The sequence below is a fragment of the Melospiza melodia genome, chromosome 5 (genome assembly GCF_035770615.1).
Source record: "Melospiza melodia melodia isolate bMelMel2 chromosome 5, bMelMel2.pri, whole genome shotgun sequence".
Classification (NCBI taxonomy): Eukaryota; Metazoa; Chordata; class Aves; order Passeriformes; family Passerellidae; genus Melospiza; species Melospiza melodia.
Window position 1 is genome coordinate 17,701,675 of NC_086198.1, and position 19,834 is coordinate 17,721,508.

The 19,834-nt window shown below is 36.0% G+C and overlaps 2 protein-coding genes across 2 annotated transcripts in view; one reads left to right on the forward strand and one right to left on the reverse strand.

Annotated features, from left to right (window-relative positions):
* Positions 1-13,910, forward strand: part of AIMP1 (aminoacyl tRNA synthetase complex interacting multifunctional protein 1) — a 31,383-nt gene extending 17,473 nt beyond the window's left edge. Inside the window, exons 4-7 of the mRNA XM_063156455.1 lie at positions 1,359-1,517; positions 3,981-4,192; positions 7,416-7,584; positions 13,658-13,910. Coding sequence (XP_063012525.1) covers positions 1,359-1,517; positions 3,981-4,192; positions 7,416-7,584; positions 13,658-13,824 — 707 coding nt within the window. The 3' untranslated portion in view covers positions 13,825-13,910. The remainder of the gene's footprint in view (positions 1-1,358; positions 1,518-3,980; positions 4,193-7,415; positions 7,585-13,657) is intronic.
* A 132-nt stretch (positions 13,911-14,042) lies between these two features.
* GIMD1 (GIMAP family P-loop NTPase domain containing 1) lies at positions 14,043-19,431 on the reverse strand. Its single transcript, XM_063156456.1, has 3 exons — positions 19,046-19,431; positions 17,312-17,727; positions 14,043-16,114 (listed from the first exon to the last, which is right to left on the reverse strand). The coding sequence occupies exons 2-3, from the start codon at positions 17,702-17,704 to the stop codon at positions 15,845-15,847; spliced, it is 663 nt and encodes a 220-aa protein (XP_063012526.1). The 5' UTR covers positions 17,705-17,727; positions 19,046-19,431; the 3' UTR covers positions 14,043-15,844.
* Between the last annotated feature and the right edge of the window lie 403 nt (positions 19,432-19,834).

Consider the following 19,834-nt stretch of genomic DNA (forward strand, 5'->3'; position numbering starts at 1 on the left):
GTCTTTTAGTCTGCAGCAGTTCTTGACAAGTGTGGGATATTTCACAGAATCTATTGTGCTTGGAAAGGTCTGAAGGTATATTGGTCCAAGATGGCAGAGGAAATACTTGGTGTACATCTTCCTTTAGTTAGCTAGTTCATCTAAGTGGTAGTAGGACTAAATTCAGATCTTTTCTTTTGAAGGGAGTAGATGTTTGTTAGATCTGAAGGGACTAAGTAGTTAAGCACAGAAATTAGATGGACATGGAAGATCAAAAGTATCACAAGATGTTTTTTCAAAACCTGAGAAACAAAGACTTCCCTCAGCTAGCAAGCAAGTGGTTTTGGTGCAACAAATTTCATATTCAAGTTATTTTAGAAAGCTGTTTATAAGAATATAATTTGTGCAAATCACTTGTGTGTTGAAGAGGACAGGCATCAACTAACAAAGTGCAGTTCTTCAGGAAAGTTAGATATCTGAAATGAAAAACAAAGCATGTATTCAGTTTATGTATTCTGAATGGAGAATTCTGTCATGGTGACACCAGAAGAATGTATCAGTTGTTAATGATAAAACATTGAAAGGAACTTGAAAAGATCCTCTCATCTAACCTTGCTTGGGAAAGGGAACCTTGATGGTAGTGCCTAGTGCCCTGATGATGCTTACCCTGTACAATTATTGGGTTTAAAGCCTTAATGAGATTCTTGAAGAGCAGAATGTAGAAGAGTGGTGCTTCTTACACTTCTGTCTGGTGAGACTGATAGTGCAATCTCCAGAATTACTGTATTAAACTGAATTACAGAATTACAGAATTAAACTGTATCAGCAGTTTAAAAAGAGCTGTTAAAGATAATGTGGAGAATTTAGGGAAAAGAGAAATCAGCAGATCACATTAGAGCTGCAGGTATTTTTGTTTTATTCAGGCTCAGTTATCATAAGAGTTGATGGATGAACTGAATATGCTGTAAAAATGCTTTTGTGCATAACTCATTTATGGAATAGTCTCCCGTATGACAAGAGCTAGTAGCTATAAACTGAAACTAAACAAATGAGAAATAGGGAATTGGTAAAAAAAATAACTAGATGTTGAAATCAGCTACAAAAAGGGATGTTGTTTGCTTATATATTTTCTTGTATTTAGGACTTTTTCGCATATAAAAATGTGTAATCGAACACTTTGTTTTTATTGATCATAATAACCATATATAGATGAAGTTCTGAAATGTGTTTTGTAATGTGGTCCGCTACTCAGCGGTTGTGCTTTAGTATATTAAGCAAAATTTTCAGTTCTCTCTGCTTTTTCATCCATGTTGTACATTTAGAAATGTCCGTGTTCCAAGTTCTGGTGCTGCCCCTAACTTCTGTGGTTTTGATTTTAGTAAAGCAGGTTGCGGTTCCTACTGGTGCAACCCTTTCTACAGCTTCGTTTTCAGAGAATGTTCCACAACCTGCAGCAGTTACAGCATCTTCTGGTTCCAAAGATCAAATTAAAGGTGAAGATGAAGAAAAGAAAAAGAAAGAAAAAGTAGAGAAAAAAGGTACTTTTCTTATCTCTGATAGGCAGTTGACGTATTTAATTTATGCAAGTGCTTTTGCACGATTTTGATGAAAAAAAGCTTTCATACAGCTACAGTAGGAAGAGTCATGCTAGCTCTTAAATCTTGAAAATACTTGAAGCTAATGATGGTTGTCAGGTAAGCTACAGTCTTCATTGCATGGGATACATGCCAAATTCTGTTTAATGTGACTGCACTTCCTCATTTAAAGAAACACCACCAACAAAAAACAAGGCATGTCTGTTGGACACCTGTGCTTCTGTGCAAGTGTATCTTGTAACTTACTATGTGTTGCAATCATTCTCTTATGCAGATTATTATTAATTTGCTATGATTAGATTTGTACAGGTTTGCAGAATTTGGATATTATGATAGTTCACAGTCTCTTTTTTTCCTGGTGAGTTGTACAGCTACTTATAAGCTATTTTATATTTTTTAATGTATTTCAGCCTTTGACACCTTAATATTCCACAGAGCTGTAAATACAAAAGCAGAGGCCACATGTCATAGCAGGCAATTAAATTTTTCCCTCAAGTATTCAGCAGCTACAGAGCAAACATTCAGTTAGTAAGGAAAAATAAAACTTTCTATATATGATGAGGGAAAGTACAATACAAGTAGCTTAAGTTCAGTCAGACAAACACAGATCACAGAATATTCTGTGTTGAAATGGACCCACAAGCATTATCAAGTCCACCTTGTAAGGGAATGGCCCAAACAGGGGTTGAACCCACAAATTTGGTGTTGATGATGCTTTGACCAACTCAGCTCATCTCATATGGAAAGCAGTGTTAGACTTTTGTCTTATGCTGAAATATAGCACAAACATTAAATAGTAGTCCTGCACAGGCCCTTTTCTGTGGAGTTCAGCATCTGTTGTAGGTATTGCATTTAACAGTTGAAGTAACCAATACGTAAAATTGGTTTTTAAGTCTAGAAATTAATGAAATTATGGACTATCTCAAATCCCTTTGCTTTCTGTCACCTATGTCATCTCTTTCCTTTCTGGTTATTTTCATATTCTTTGTTCTGCTTCTTGCAAATCCTATCTGTATGATTTCTCTGTATATGGATTCTGGACTGACTCTGACACTGGCCAGAGGAGTGCATTTTTTTCCCTAGCCTGTGGCATTGAAATGGATATTTTTTATGTATCTGTATGTATATACACTGTGTACACGTTTGCTGTGTTCTCTTTTGAGGAAAGGTTTAATTTCTCTTGTAGAGGAATGTCATGGAGAACAGTGTGGAATTATACCAAGGATAAACTTAGCAGGTCTTTGAAATGATCTTAGGTATTATATGTTAGCTATTTTGATTGGGATTTTTATCCAGTGTCTCTTATATTATTGTATATACGACTGATTTTATTAATCAAATTGTCAATTACATTAAAAACCCAAATCACTAGAGCTTTTCATCATAAATGAGCAAGTATTTTTGAAGAGCTGTTGCTTATATTAAAAAATTGCCTTTTTATTATTGAATGTATCATTTAATTTCATGCCTGTACTAGAAGAATTATGAATGAAATCAAATTGCACATTGTGTCCACGTTACCTTTTTTGCTCCATTAAGAAGGGAGTTTAGTTTACATTAATATGTAAGTTATCTTGGATGAAAGAATAACAGAATATGCTTATTTAAGGTAAGCACATCTTAGACTTTTTTAATCTCCCAGAGATTATAGCTGTTAAACAAGTCTTTAATGTCTCCAAAACAGCACAGTCTTATCTATAAACTGCATGTAACTTGCTCATCTTGAAAGGAATATTACATATTTTATGAATCCATGATTTATATAAGCAGCTGAGTATGGGGAGTTTTGCTTCACTGTTGTTTTATACTACACAGTCTTTTGTGTGATGATCATGGGGTAAAGACACCACACCAGGGGAATCTCACAAGCCATAAGCATTTTCATGCACTCTTGTGTTTGGGAAGTGCAGCATTTTGGCTAATGTGATCTTGAAGTGTTGCATTGCAGCTGGAACAGTGCAGCTGCAGTGACCTCACAGCTTGTGGCTGTGTATCATGCTGATAAGCACTGATAACCCTTTGGACTGTAATTCTCAAGTTTGCTTTTGCTGCTGAAACACCATGGCAAGGCTTACTGGTAATTGCTAATTATTTGAAAGGGATGATCAGGTAATTCATGTGGCCTTTGTCAGAGTATTTGTGTCACACATCAGCTACACTTAAATTCAGGGTGACTTTGCAAACAAAAGGTGGTAATAAGTTTAGGTAATGACATAAATGGAAGTGTGAATGATAATTCACCACTGGAAACTGGTAACAGAGGTGCTAAGTCTTTATTCTTTTGTGTTTTGCACAGAATTCATGCTTATTTCTGAGACTGTAGCTCACTTTTCCCTTGCAGCAGTCATATACGTTAGTTGTGCTTTTTTTAATGTTTATTTCATGGAACAAAATGTTCTCTAATAGGTGAAAAGAAGGAGAAGAAACAGCAGCCAGCTGCTGGAAGTGGCGATGCGAAACCTGTAGATGTTTCTCGTCTGGATCTTCGTGTTGGCTGCATTATTAGTGCTGAAAAACATCCAGATGCAGACACTCTGTATGTTGAACAAGTGGATGTTGGTGAAGCAAGCCCAAGGACTGTTGTCAGCGGTTTAGTGAAACATGTTCCTCTGGATAAGGTATTGACAAAATTATTTACTGATAGCTTTTCCTTTCCTAAAGTATCTTAAGGCATTCATCTGTTTATAGGATATGTTTTTATTCTGCTAAAAGATTTGTACAGTCATGAAAACAAAAATAAAATGCAGATGGAAGTAATACTTAACAGCATTTGCCAGAAACCAGAGAAGTACCCTTACCCCAAATCAGTTTCTGATTGCAGAAACTTCTGTCCTGGGATCTTATTCCAATTCCTCTGCCATCAGTGCACACTGAACTCCTAAACTAAACAGATGTTACTCTTCCTTTAGGTTTCCTACTATGTAGTAGAGAAGCCATAGTAACCTTTTTGGTATGATCCAAACTTTTGAAACCTTTTCCTTCCAATTCTCTTTTATAACTTGTTGAAATACTTGGCATGAAGTAAAGCAGAGAGCATGTAAATTCAACTTAGCTGGCAATGAATAGCTTAAACAACAGTGGAATACAAAATGCATACTTTTACTTCCTTGTGCAGAATAGAATCTGTGTCCATGCTTTTTTCAGTTGATACGCTTTGGTGTTTGACACAGATGGTTTATGGGTGCCTTTGAACAACCTGAGACTTCAAGATTTAGTTTTTCTTTCACACCTCTTCTGGAGGGTGAGAGGAGTTTACTGAAGGTTGTTCCTCAATTCAGATGCAAGCTTGGCATTTAAAACAGTGTTGTGTAGAGCAACTGCAAAATGGATCATGAAGGAATTGATCTTAGCCTGGAAAAAGCTCCACTTTCTTAAATGTCTTTTCAGTCTTTATTTGCACACTGTCCCCATGGAAGACTGCAAGCATAGGAAACAATTAAAATTGTGATTTATTTTTTTACAGAAAGTTACTGAACCAAAAAAACCCCACCTGAATAGAGTAACTATTCTGCACTGATCAGCTGATGGTGTCCACTTACTCGATTTGCACTGGGCAAAATCTCAACTTGATTGCATTTTAGCAGTCTGCTTTCAAGAAAGCATGTAGAGGAAAACATTAAAAGCCATTCTAAATATACTTAGAAACATCAAGTGTACAGATTGAAATGGCAGCAGGAGTCTTTTCTTTTTAACCTTCTTTCTGAGTGGAAAAATAATCTGAAGTATTCATTAACAGAGAATTAGGGATCATCCTTGCACGTTCTTTGAGAGCATTTTTGTTTGCGTGTCTGGTTTCGGTTTTGGCAAGTCTCTCTTAAGACAGTAAATTTTTAGGGGCAAGCTTCCATCTTTTTGTGTTTTTTGAAGTGTTCAAAAATGTGAAGGCCTGGCATGTCTCTACTGCCATATATTGAAATAAAAATATATACATCAGATCAAGGACCATAGCCATAAATTTCTTCACAAAAAATTCAGCTGTTTATGATTTTGGTGTTTGATGTGGTAATTTAGCAGTGTTTGAGGGTGTAGTATTTGTATCATCTGATTTTACTTTTGGTTAGGAAACACAGTATGTATCTTGACTAACATTTCAGTGTGCAGTGCAAGTTATTTATGGGTGTGAAAACTTCTGGCATGCCTACTTTATATGTGAAATGCTGTGGTTTTTGTTCCCGTGGTGAAGCCATGTCAGAAGTTGCACCCTCTATTGTCATGAGCAGTTGTGTCACAAGTAGCAGGGATGTGGAAGGATCTTGGCACAAGGTGCACCATGCCACTGCTGAGCTCTTTCAGCAACTTGGGACTGTGGGGAAATTTCTGAAATGTCAGAAGGAATTGACAGCTTTTCTGCCACTGCATTTGGCTTTTTGAAGTGGATCTCTGTGTTCCTAGCATCAATACCTGTTTCAAGCAATTGTTCTTGAAATTCAGGCAGTTCTTCAGTGTCACTTTTTGTCACCTCGTCCTCTTTAACCTAAGAGAACCTCATGTCAGTGATCAGAAGTGAAGAACAGGAATGTAGGGAATGTTTCTTAAACTTAACAAGAAGAGAAAAGGCCACCATAATCCTCCAGAAAGGCTATTGTCCAACCATTCAGTGTAAGAGGATACATTACAGTTACATCTGTTGTGAAGTATATACTCTGATTTTTGTAGCAGAAACTTTTCTTCCACTTAGATGCCTTGAAATCTTTTTGTTCTAGATCATTGTGATGTCCACCCAATAATTAGCCTTTCATTCATTAGTTGTTATTCAGTGCTAGATAATGCTACAACTTGCATTTTAGTCACTGACATGTTACAACTGTTTTTTGTGTTTTGTGCTACTTATTTCCGTAGCAATAACTTGAGAAATTTTCAGTCAGTGGGCTGGCTTAAAACTGATGCAAGATAACTCTTTCTTATAACTGCTTCATTTTGGCTATTTATAATTTTGTTTTTTAAGGTGTTGTCCTTGGAAAATATGCAGTGTTTGAAATAGTTGATCAATTATTAATCCTGCCGGTTTTGTTCAAAGTCTGTACTGTGATGCATGAAGACCAAAATCTAGAAATATTAAATACTTATATATAATGTGCACTAGTAACATGGGAATTAAGACATCCTTACTTTGTCTCTTAAGAATATTCAGGGTTTAATTTTGATTCCATTTCAAGTGTGGTTTGTTTTAGACTCTAAATTGTAGCAGTTTTTCCTCAGCAAAGTATTTTCTCTGGTTTACTATTGTAATTATTAAAATAAAACAACAAACAGAGAAACATTTTGCATGTTTGCACTAACAAATACAGTGTTCAGTATATACAGCCATTTTCAGTGGATAAAAACCACTCAAAGCATTTGGGTTAACTAAGATAAAATTTAAGATTCAAGTGATGTAAAAGACCTCTTAGCTTCCAGGATACACTTAGAATTTTTTACCTATGGGCCTAATTTGTAGACTTGTTGTTATTTTTAGTATTATCATCATTAAATAGAAATTGTTTAGTTAATGGTGCTATATTGAAAGTGGACTAAAGTGATTGTCAGTAATGCATAAAGGTGGAATGAGAGTGAAATGCCTCGCCTGGTTTTTAATTTAATAAATTGAATATTTTATATTTCCATGATAAATATGTTACATTTCAGCATTTATTCACTGGCCAGCTCTTAGGGGGTTTAGATGTTATGTTACTAGTGTCCAGCCATTAAAATTGTGAATCTGTTGCTACGTGCTTCTCTTACGCTTCAGTTGTCATGGTAAGATCTCATCACTGTAATTCTTTCATTCTAATGAAATAATGGGAGTCCCCAAAGCCACGTGCCATTTTAAGTACTCACATCCTTCTGTTTTCCTCCCCCAAGATGCAGAACCGGATGGCAGTGCTACTCTGTAACTTGAAGCCTGCAAAGATGAGAGGAGTAGTATCTCAAGCAATGCTGATGTGTGCCAGCTCCCCTGAAAAAGTGGAAATTCTGGCTCCTCCACCTGGAGTGGTACCTGGGGACAGAATCACTTTTGAAGGTTTTCCTGGTAAGTAGTTATTTAGGAAAATAATAGAAACAAGTATGCCAAGGTAACCTCAGTGTTGAAGCACATAAAACAGCTTTTTTTTAAAGCTCGTTGGGTTTTTTGTTGAAATTTTCTGAATTAATTCTTGTTTTGAATTTTTTTTACTACCATGCTAATATTGTGTAAATAAATGATTGAAAATACTTTATCATCTGTCAAAAAATTGTAACTTGATAAAGTTGTGTAGACCTTAAATGAAAAATACTCCATTATTAAAGTGTCAGTAAATATTTCAGTTTTGATATATATGGATAAATGTACTTGGCAAATTGCAACAAACAAATGTAAAGCATCTTTCAGAGTGTCTCAGTGTAAGTGATAAAGTATTAAATTCCTAATTCCAGCTCCTACCTGTAATGAAAGTGTCAGAACTTTGGGTAGTTTTTCATTTTTGAGGAAGAAGGGATGGAGGGGATAGAAGGGGTTGGAACAACGTCTCCTATTCATGAGAGGAGCCTGTAATATTCAAATCACCAGGGTTTTTTGTTTATTTGTCTGGGACAAAATATCTTTTTAGGTTTCCAAAGAAAGACATTGGACTTTTCCCCACTTAATTAAATTAATGAATCCATCTTTTTTCAGAATATAAATGAGAATTTTACCAAATTAAACTTTATCAAAAGACGACTTTTCATCCATTTTTCCATTTCTTCCACCTCAATGAAAATTATTAACTTTTGACTGCATATTGGGAACTCAAAGCATCATAGGTTTATCATGTTGATTTAAAATGCTGTTTATTAAGAGCTGAGTCTGAAAAGAGAGACTAGTGTAAATAATCTTACATGTCACAGATATGGGAATGCACCTGCAGCACACTGTGCATAAGGAGAGTTTCTTCCCTTTCCATTGTTTGAGTTATTGCCAAATCTTTTTACTCATTGTGGCTGTCAGTCATAAAGGAAGTTTGTGTGAGAACTTGGTGCTGCCCTGTCCCAAAAAGGTGAGGACACACAGGTGGCTCAGTTGCTGGTGTCAGATGGGAGCTGACTGCAGACTCCTCTCCTACAATCAGCTGCCTAGGTTTATCCTGCACCCCAGGAATTTAGGAATTTCTGCAGCACAGCCCAAGTCCAGAGCTACTCAGGTTGGCTGTTAAGTGAATCACACAGGTCTTGGTGAGCAGTGCTCTTCTGGTCAGGATCACTCCATCTCTTAAACTTGAAAGAACATGCTCCAAATCCCAGTATTTCCCATACTGGGTGAAAGTGTATGTGTGTGCATTTATCAATGAAGTATTCATCTTCAGGAGGAGCTTATTGTTCAAAAGTTGGCTTTCACATGTGAGAAAATGGTGTAACTTTTATTTCTGCATACAGCCATATGAACCTTTATAAACTATTGCATTTCTGACAATTTCTAGCTGTACAGCAGAGTTTTGATTTATGAACCTCTTGGCAAGCTCCATGCTTAAACATATTTGCATGAAATACCTTTCAGAAATACATATGTATGTATATATGTATATTTATACTTCTCAAGAGTGAAATTGTGATGCTTAAAAAAAAGATACATTTTGGTTAGAATATGATAAGGGAAGCAATGCTCTATCTAGGTGTTTTCTGAAATCAAAAAAATAGCTCAGCTTGCTGTGATTTAATGCTCTAATTGAAAATACTTTAAAATAATACTGTTTTAAAAGGAAATCAGTCAGACAGCAATTTTTTTCCATTTTAGTTTCTGTATTAAAAATATACCAAGCTTGCTAGTTGAATTTGTTAGCTGCACTGAAATCTTAAATGCCTCAGCAATCAATTGCGTTGACTACATTGTAGGAATACTCATTCATGGCTTCTAGTTGTTATCACATCTAGTGAGTAAAGATGGATTAAATGTGGGGCCTTTGTTACCTGCGGGAATCATAGGTACCAATACACTCACACTGCTGTCTGTTGCTTTGGAAATGGATGTGCAAGAGAGCGTCAAGTTGTAGAATAAACACTTCCAATGCATAAGCCCTGGAAAATGATGTACAGGTTCAGCCCTCAAAAATGCTCTTTCCCCAGGTTGAGGGGATTTTTTGTTTGCTTTTGTCTAAGATACAGCCTTCCTCCAAACTTACATCTCAAGGAGCTTCATATACCTGGCATTTGAAAATGTGAGAGCTGGTTGTAGCACTGTTTTCTGTTCACCAGCATATCTGTTCTTGCACATGACTGATGAAGTGAGATCCATCAAAATTATTTAACTATTTGACTCCAGTTGTTTAGGTTTTTTACATTGGCAAAAAGCTTTCCTAGAGCAATCAGTTATAGAAATATTTGTTCTAAAATAATTCCCAGGTGTTATGGTATGCAAATACCGTGTTGACATTTTGATCTTTAGAAGATACAAAATAAGCTAAATATGGTGTGTAAGTTTTTCTAGTTCTGAAGTTATGACTTGCAGCCAGTAAGACAAGACTTTGTGTGGATTATATCAGTTTCCTTCTGGTGGAGAGCCAAAGACATGGGGCTCTGCTAAGTGCCAAATGAAGGTTTTTGCAATTCCTTTGCAAGGTGTATATATCCAGGTCTATAGATTGTAGTCTGAAATGTGGCACTGTTTTCTACTGCTTCATAAAGAGCTGCTTGGAAAATTTTGTAGGTATGAGATTTAAGCCAATCATTGACCTTGAAAATTTACCTAATGCTTAGTAGTACAAAGTAGAGTGATCTATCTTCTTCTTACATAAAACTTATTTAAAAGAATTTTCAGATTTGTGATTTTACTATCTTGAGTAGGAAAATACAAAAAAACCCATTGGTAGTTGGAGACCTACAAAATCATGGTGACATCTGTTTCTGTAAATTTATTTGTTGGGTGTTTGTCTTTTCAATATTGATGTTGTAAACTAAATTAGGAGGAAACTCATTGGGAGATGGGGAAGCTCACTGGAGACTGGAGAACTGAGTTTCTCAATTTTCAACAGGGTTGAACATCTATCTTCTACTCACCTTTTTTGTGTTTAAACCTTCTGCTTCTTGGCTGCTGCTGTCTCCTCAAAGACCATCTGGCACTTGCCTGATGCTGTTTCCAGGAGGATAGACTCCTTGTTGTGTCAGATGTCATTTAATTTCACTGCTTAATTGTAACCATTTATATTCTGATCAATTTTTTTGTTTTAAAAAGTAATTGTAAAGCATAAAGATTCAGTTGGAGCCCTTGAAGTTAAAATAGAAAGGACAGCTGGGTCTTATTTAAGCTTGAAGTATGAAAGTCTGTGAAGCAACAGAAGCACCACCAGCAACAATAAAGCAATTCTAAAATGCACACAGCTGTCTATCAAGCAGCTTGGAGTCAAGCTATTTTTAAGTCTTCTCTCTCCATTATACAAAATATTCATGAGATACAGACTAATTTTCTTTGGCCATTTTAGTCAAAGTAAACAAATGGTATCTTGTCTCAAAACAATTAAATTTTTTTCTGTAGCTAGTGGAGTGTTTACCTAGAAGTATCTTGAGTGTTATTGAGGAGTGATGTGGTAAGGAATGCTGTTGCCTGGAGTACTGTTCTGTTTTGTTTATTTAATTGATGTCTTTGCCCTCAGTGGAATTTTTAATACTGAAGTGTTTTATACTCCAGTGCATGAATCTTCAAGGTCTCTTGAGCCTTTTTTTGCATTAAGAACTTTATCAAATTTTTATCCGTCTTCTCTGGAAAAGGTCTGATTTTTAAACTGTGTAAGAATTCTTCTATCGTGTGTGTGTAAATTCTATAACCACCTGCACAGTAATTGCCTTAAGAGGGCAAAAATACTTGAAGATTTATAGCTAACTGTGAAATCTCTTTTCTGATAGCAGTATCAGATACTTTGATGCCACAGGAACCAAAAACCTGTTACTTAAATTAGATAATTAAGTTATCATTCAGGTCTAAGAATCACTAGCAATTTAGTGGATTACTATCTCTTTAAAAGAATGAAAAGTGGTAAAGCTGGAGTGCAGTGGTTAGCCTGTAGTTAGCAGGTTTTTTTAATCAAAGCTAGAGTGTATGCATGCTTTCCTTCATCTGCATGGTTACAATCCACTGTAGGGCAAGTGGCATTAAGTAAAGTCACACATCACTCTGTCCTTTTGCCCCTTGCTGTGCTGAGATATATTCTTTCAGCAGTTTTTTAACTGTTACAAAGTGGAGAGGTTTCTTGCTTATTATGAAAAATTTTTGTAATAAAGCTGTGAGGTGGAATGATATGTTTAACAAAATTTGGGACCTCTTATTTGGCCCATTTTTGGTAAAAAGAGTGGAAAACTGATTAAACCATTAAAAGCTTCAATTTATTTTATTTATAGAAACTCTTCTAAAGAATATTTTCTGGGAAGAAGGAATGCAGTGAGGAGAAGGCATAGGAAAATGCACAGCCTAAAGCTCTGGTTGTATTTAAAATTGGTGCCTATGCTAATCTAATATGAGCTCACCACAGATCCCAAGGGAGTTTGATGCAGGATTCCAGAGAAACTTATTAACATCCAAAGCCTGTTTTTTATAATAAAAGTCAGGAGGTTTTCTTACTGAAAAAAAGAAATCATGTGCTTTTTATATTTGAGGAGGGGAAGGAAAATGTACAGTGGATCACTTAACATTCTGTTTAATGATTTTATTAGTTTGTATGCATGCACTGCGGTCTAAATCCAAGTTTGCCTTTGTTCATGAACCTGAGCATTAAGCTGATTTATCTTTGTGAAAATGCACAATTAGCTCTAAACATTTAATAATTTTTATTTAGTAGTGCAATTATTATGTAATTAGAGTATTTAAATTTCTTCCTCTGTTTAATATTAATTATAAATATTATATAAATGAATTATTAATGTTGTGACTGATTTTTCTTTGAAATACTAACTGCAATCTGGATGGGAAATAACTTGACTGCATTATTAGATACTACTCTGATAAGGCTAGCTTACTTCACAGAGAAATCTGGTTTAGTCTGCTTCTCTTGCATATGTAGAAATACAGAATACAGACACCCAGACATTACAGAATATCCATACAGACAGAAATAGCTCAGGTTTGCAGGCATTGAGAATGTAAGTAGACTGAACTATGGAAAACATTTAAAGGAGAATACCAATAAGGCATAAGACAGGCTGGAATGAGAATAGTGGATTTAACCACTGGTTGGTGAGTTAGTCAGGACTTAGCAAGCAGTGATGAATTTCAACCACCTATTAGAAAAAGATATGTTAAAATCCCTGTATTTAGTTTGGTTTGTGTCTGTGCTTTGAATTTCATGCTTATTTAAAAATAGGAAAAATATTCTTCATTATGCTATCTAATTTGTTGACAATATTTCAAAACATTAAATAGAAGAAGTCTGCTCTTTGTGGTCATTTGAGATCCTTAAATAATCAGATTTGCTAATGTAGTTAGTTACTGTCAATACCAGTAGGGTGTAGGTATCTTATCATTATATATCCATGGAAGCAGGAAACTGAGGCTTATCAAGACTGAGGCCATAATTGCTGAAACTAGCTAATTTCTACTGCCTCTGTTGTTTTGGGCACTACAACTTGTCATCAAACAATACAAAGCATAGCAGAACAGTGTGTAACTCGCGGCTAAAATTATATGTCAGTATTCTACCTCTGGACTATTCTTGTCTAAGTTCAGTACTCCACAACTGTAACAGCATCTGCTAAGTGCATTTAATTTCTTATAAAAACATCATTCATTTCTAAAGTTAATATGCTGACAAACCTGTCTTGGTGAGCAGTGTACTTCTGTGGTCCATATGCACTTAATTCTTGGGGATTCTTTTGTAGTATAAACTAACAGCAATGGTTTAATTTCTTCCTTTTGACAGTGCTTGTTGTCTGATACGACCTTTGTTGTATCTGATACTTGAAAGATCCTCTTTTTCAGAGCGGAGACATTTCCTAGACAATTCCTAATTCCAATTAAAATTTTCATTTTGAGAATCAAAAGGAATGGTAGGGGTTTTATCCCTTAAAAGTCTGTGCAGTGATGCTGTGTGGGCTGTCATAGATGTGTAAGTACATGGTGCTCTTGTTCTGAGTTGTGTGCTATGAGGTTATTCTTTGTTTTGAAACAGGACATCCTGAGAAGGAACTTAATCCAAAGAAGAAGATTTGGGAGCAAATCCAACCTGATCTTCATACCAATGACCAGTGTGTTGCTACATACAAAGGAGTTCCATTTGAAGTGAAAGGGAAAGGAGTGTGCAGGGCAGAGACCATGGCAAACAGCGGAATCAAATAAATAAATAAATGGTTATTAGAAACTTGTACAGATGTTGAAATGGAAAGTGATGCAAGCAGAATAAAAAACATTAAATGTATGGCTAAGACCTGTTTTTTTTGACTTCTTTTCCATAATATGTTACATCTCCAACATTTTGACAATTCACTCATTCACTAGGCTTGTTGTCCTTGAGGTTGTGTGCTGTCAGCAGTTATTAACCACTCAGTGCTCATAACTTAATTGCCAAGGCTTGTTTGTGGTGGGACCACAGGCAGGCAAGTAAATTTTCTGGACAGCTTGAAGGTGTAGAGCTTCTATTTAGCAAGAGCTAAAGGAAATAAGGAAAATATTCTGCCGTGTTCCTTGTGTGCTAATTGCAGGACTAGCAGCTGGTTAGTGAAGATTACAATTGTCTTTATTCTTCTGGTCACTTTGTAATAGTTCTTCTCCTCTTCCTCCAAGCAGTTTTCAGGTGTATTGTAAGCCTCTGCAACTTTGTTCTTGCCTGCATTCTCTCTGTAGTCTGCAGTCAGTTGTAACTGGAAGATTAAGCTATGGTGGTTTATGCCCTAGGATGTTCAAGTGGGCACATTTTCATGTCCCCAGAACTAAACTCCTATAATTTCATTAAGATCAAAGCTGCCACTTTGCTAGAATAGTTCTTTATCTAGTCCACCTAGGTATATCCTTCCAAACCAATAGGTAGGACTAAGAAATAATTAATAACAGATTCCTGGAACTAATAAAAAATAAAAAAACCCCTCAAACCCCATAAGACCAGCCTGCAAGAAAACCCAAAAAGTAAGCAAACAAAAAAAAAATTCTGTTTCCAATGCTCAAACAGGTATAAAATTAATTGATTTTTTGGTTTTGTTTTAATGTGCTTTTATGCAATGATGTTTTGTACAAAAAGTGCTTTGGTTTTAACAGAAATAGCTTCTTCAATTTTTAGAGTTAGAATTATTTCATAGTAATGTTGTACAAATAGCCATGTTGCTAGGCTATTAGCCTCAAAATCATTCTTTTAATTCCTTACTGTCAGTAATATGAAAATAAATATTTTAGATCCATTTTCAATAACTCTTTTAAGTAGCTATGTAGAGATAATTCAGATATTTTTGCATATAATATTAAATTAAATTGTTGCTGTATAACCATTGAAACAGTAAATACTATTTTAAATACTAAAATTAAAAACAAACTTGAGCCTTTCTAAATTTTGCAGGCTTTGAACTTCATCCAGTAAGTGGAGAGAAAACAAAATGACAGTGATATAAAATTAAAAGGAACAGGCATAAAGAGGATATGAACAGATTTTCTTTTTGAATGAGTTTTGTTCGTGCCTGTAAACTGTTAGTTTTTCATGCATCTGGTAATAAGTAATAGCAATTAGTTCTTTTAAATGTGCTGAATAGTATTAAGCACATGGAAGCCATTTTATCTGCCTTGTAAACTGTATATGCTAAATGTCTTATTAAGTAAAATCATTCAAGAACTCAGTTATAACTAATCTTGAATCATGGTAGGGAATACTTTTACAACAGATAAATCTTAGCTTTTAGTACCGGAAAGCTCTTTTTAGAAATGGAAGTTCAGAGGAACATTCTGAAGGCTTGAAGAATTGAGCAAAGAGGCCTCCTGAGTCTGAACTCATGCATTTTTTTCTTTTTTTTTTCTTTTTTTCTTTTCTTTCTTTTTAAATTTTATTTTCTTTTTCCAGATCTGTATTCTGTGTAAACTGGAATAAACAGTCTGGTGTAGTGCAAAATCCCATTTGTAACTACACACACATTAGGAGCATGATTTTGGATCACTAGCTTGTTCTGATTTTGTGGCTGAATCTAGATTTTGAATGCAGTAGTGTGAGGTCCTCTGTGGAAGGCAAGTAGTTTGATAGGCTAAAGAGATATTTCTAGTTGTGTGTTCAAAGATGTTTGGTATGGATGTGGAGTTTTTCAGTTGATGGCTTTTACTGTTTTATTTCTATTAGATGCTACCTATTGTAGAAAATAGCCAAGTGAGCACCTTAAAGCTAATTTTATTCCTTGCTGTGTTTAAGTAGTACTTGATAATTATTTCTTTGTATGAAATTCAAGAGCTTTCTTAAGATAATATTTCTTTCCTCTCTGATTATGCTGTTGTGGTTGTCTAGGAAGATGTATTTATGCTGTACCGAGCTCAAAAGTGACAACAGGGTACTTGAGGCGCTCTGCAAATATGTTTCCTCACTGTATCCAGCCTCTCCTGCCTTGTCGGCATGAGTAAGTAGGACTGCAGTGAAATCCTTCCACGTGGGACCCAGAAGTTCCTGTAATGAAAAGCAAATTTTAACTAGTTATCTCCTATTTCTTTTCCCCACTCCCATTTCATATGCTTAGTACATTACCAGACCATTTACTTGTATGGTTTTTTTTCCCCCCTGGCAGTAATCCAGTTCATGTTATCCGAGTTGCTGAAATTTCTGGGTCTTTTTTCACCTTTCTGAGACATTGACATCCACTTTCAGTGGATATATGTGGTCATGCAGTACTAGCAGTTCTCTGTTCCCTGGCTACAGATGTTAACAGAATGTCTCCAGTTAAAAAATGTTCATGTAAGTAAGGAAAAATGGTTGTTTGGCCATGTCACACATTAGTTTGAAATCAGTAGTTGCCACATATTCATACTGCCACACTGTTTAGAGGTCTTCAAAAAATGTTTTTGAAAACACTAAAGCACCTTTTGTTGAAAAAATAAGTGATGAATTTCTATGTAACACCAACTTCAGTTCCAACTGTGATCCATAAAACTCAACTATTCTCAGCAATTCAGGAAAAACACTAATCAAATGTAACACCTTAAATAATGGGCCAGAGAGCTTTTCTTCAGCTTCTGTGATTTATCTGATGGAGGAGAATGGAGAGAACAAGCTGCTTTTCTTTCAGAAAGTACAGAAAATTTTAATAAGAATAAGAGAGGTTGGGCTTCAATTTACAGGTGGAAATGGAATTACTCTTTGGAGCAGTCCTGCTAACTCCTGTATATGACAAGAAGCCTACCTTGGTGATAAAGCACACTGCAGTGATCTTAACTCTGTAACCTAAATGCTGTGGTATATAAAACCACTTTAAAGGATGTCTGCTTACTTCCAAGGTAAGTGGGGTGTCAAAAAACACCTGGTGTATTGATAGTGATTAATCTGGCTTAGGCCCTAGGGATGAAAAATGCCAAGCACATACAAAATTTTCCTTTAAGCTGCACAAGGAAGTCTTCAGTTACCGGTTTCAGAAAGAGAGGAGAGAGCTTTGATATGCTGAGGACTCAAAATCTATTACACTCTTTGTACTGAAATTAGTGTCTGCCACTCGCAATTCATTAGGCTGTTGGAAAAAAAAAATCACTTTTCTTTTATGTAAGAAAATATTTCACTTTTCTTATATGGAAGAGTCAACTCTTCCATAGCTATTGTCACCTGAAGATGAAAGAGTTGCCATTAGGGCAGACTTCTATTTTTTTATTTTGTTACCTGGATGAGCTGAACTGTGTCATGGTTTTCATCTGGACACAGAGGCAGGTCAGCCCTGAGGACCAAGAGGGCCAAGTGCAGGCCTTGCTCCCCGAAGTGCTGAGCCAGGGCTGCTCTCACGGTGTCCCTCACTTGCTGTTTGCTCAGAGCACTGTGAGGGTAGCTGGGGGTGTCCAGCACTCGGACGCGCAGCGCTGACTCGCGGCCGTTCCTCCGGATGAGCCCCGAAACGCGGGCGCTGCGTCCCAGGCTGCAGCGCGTGGTCACAGAGCTGGGGCACAGACGGCTCTCGAAGTCTGCACTGCCCAGCAGGCTGTTCCCAGCAGCACTTTTGCCAGTCTGAGTCTTTCCAAGCACAACAAGGTTGATGGTCATCTCATTGCTGTCTGCCATTGTCAGTGTTTTTATCCACAAACCTGTCACCAAGTACAAATAACATTAGGTGCTTCAGATAGCTTCAGGGGGTGGGGGGGAAGAAGAGGCAAGAATTTCCATTATTCAAAGTCTTTTGAGTGTTTTTCCCTGCCTGAAATGTGAAAAGAGTTTTAGGAAGAAGCAACAATGTTGTGGAGAGGCAACAGAGAGACAAGGAGTTGGGGAACACCTGTGGAAAACACTGTTGCCATTCTGGGACAGTGGTAGGTTAGGAGAAGGAGGCAAACTAGGGAAGGAAGAAAAGAATGGTGACGTATAGGGGCTGCTGTTATTAAGTGACGGTGTTTCAGGATGTAAATATTTACTTGCTTTAGGAAAAAGAATAATCAAGGATAAGTAGATTTTAAGGGAGCGCTTTTTCACAGCTTAAAGTATGTTTTTCGTCAGCTACCACTGATGTTGAAATAGACAGTAGTCTGGAAGGGCTTTCTGATGCAGAAAAATACGTCAATTAAAAGGAGGAGAACTGAAATAGCCAATCTCATGAAAATGAGATTTTGGAAATGTATACTAAACCAACTTATTAGCGCAGCAAGTGGAAAAGAAAAACATAGACTGGTGGATAGAGAGAGGGAGCTGGCTTGGGATCATTTCCAGTTACTCTATTTGTTCATAAACAAGACTTCTCGTTCTCTTTGTACTTTTCTGTAACCCAGTATCTGAAGGGATTTTGGTGTGTGCTGATCATCTAACAGGAAAACTTCTTATTTAAATAAATTGAGACATGTTTGACAAGGTAAAACCATAGTGGCCTATAGTGGATTTTAAGTTTCTGTGACTTGTGAACTTCAGAAAGATTTTTTTTTGTTTGTTTTAAGATACTATGTTTAGTTACTCATAGAGAGGCCATGGATAATTTCAGACAGGGATTTCCTCCGATTAATTATTTAGATTCTTGCTGTTCAGTTTAAGCTTTCTCTCTCGTAAATTCCATGCCTAAATGAATATTTTCAAATAACTTCAGTACAACACCAAAGATGCAAGAGCTAGTAACATACTAACTTTTTTACAGTCAGCATTGAATAGGTATATGATGATCTGCCTTACTGGATTCAGAGTGAGGGGTTTTTTTGATTTTTCAATGATCAATTTCCTTTTAAGAAATATATCTTATGAAATGGTTGTCTTCAGTTATTTATCAGTCTAGATATGCATTGTACACTTGTAGCATAATAATAGGAAGTAGTAGACATGGATTCATCCATTCCTTTTTAAAATCATAATCAAAGATTTGGTGTATTTTCCCTGTAAACAGTCTACGCTTAAATAGTTAGATTAGTTTCATTTTGGGTCACTTACCTTATTTTCCCTTAATTTCTTCTTTCATTCAGGCTTCATTCATAAACCACATGTGCAGTGTAGGAAGAAGTTCATATGTGAACTTTGAAACTAACAGCAGCCCCGTACCATGCTGAGACTGTTACGTACACGTTTATCTGGTTAATTTATTACTGATAGCTCCTCATTCAATTGCATATGTTTGGTCAGTAATTGGCACAGTTGAATTTTTTTAACTCAGCTGCAAGTATTGTTTTTGAAGTCACTTAAGTGATTGCATGACATTGATATTTTTAAAAGTAAATTAATTCCGCCAGCAGTTAAATGTGCAAATGATAAATGTAGTAGTGGGATTCCTTTGTATTGCAAGTTCTTGAATGTGTCTTCATATGTGCATGTGAATAGGAAGTGCACTCTCTTATTTTTGCTATTAATTACTAATTACAATATTTTCATAGCACAGTGTAAATCATTTGCAGATATAACGATGTTTGCTTAACAAAGATGGATTAAAATAATAACAAATATATTGAAATACAGAAATTATTTGTGACCCAGGAAGAAAACAGAAGACTTCTTGCAGAACTGCCAGTGGTATGCATTAGCTAATGGCTGCTAGCCTAATAATTTTTCTTGCAAGCATCATTATTTGCCATGCTATAGTAGCATTCAAACCAGAAATAGAAGATTGTCCAGAAGGACCTATCTCTTGTTTTTCTCCAATTTTCCACAAGTGGGAAAGTAACTGGTTAGAAAATAAATGCTAATTTGTGCTTTAATGACCAGGCTGTAGTTTTAGAATGGGAGAGT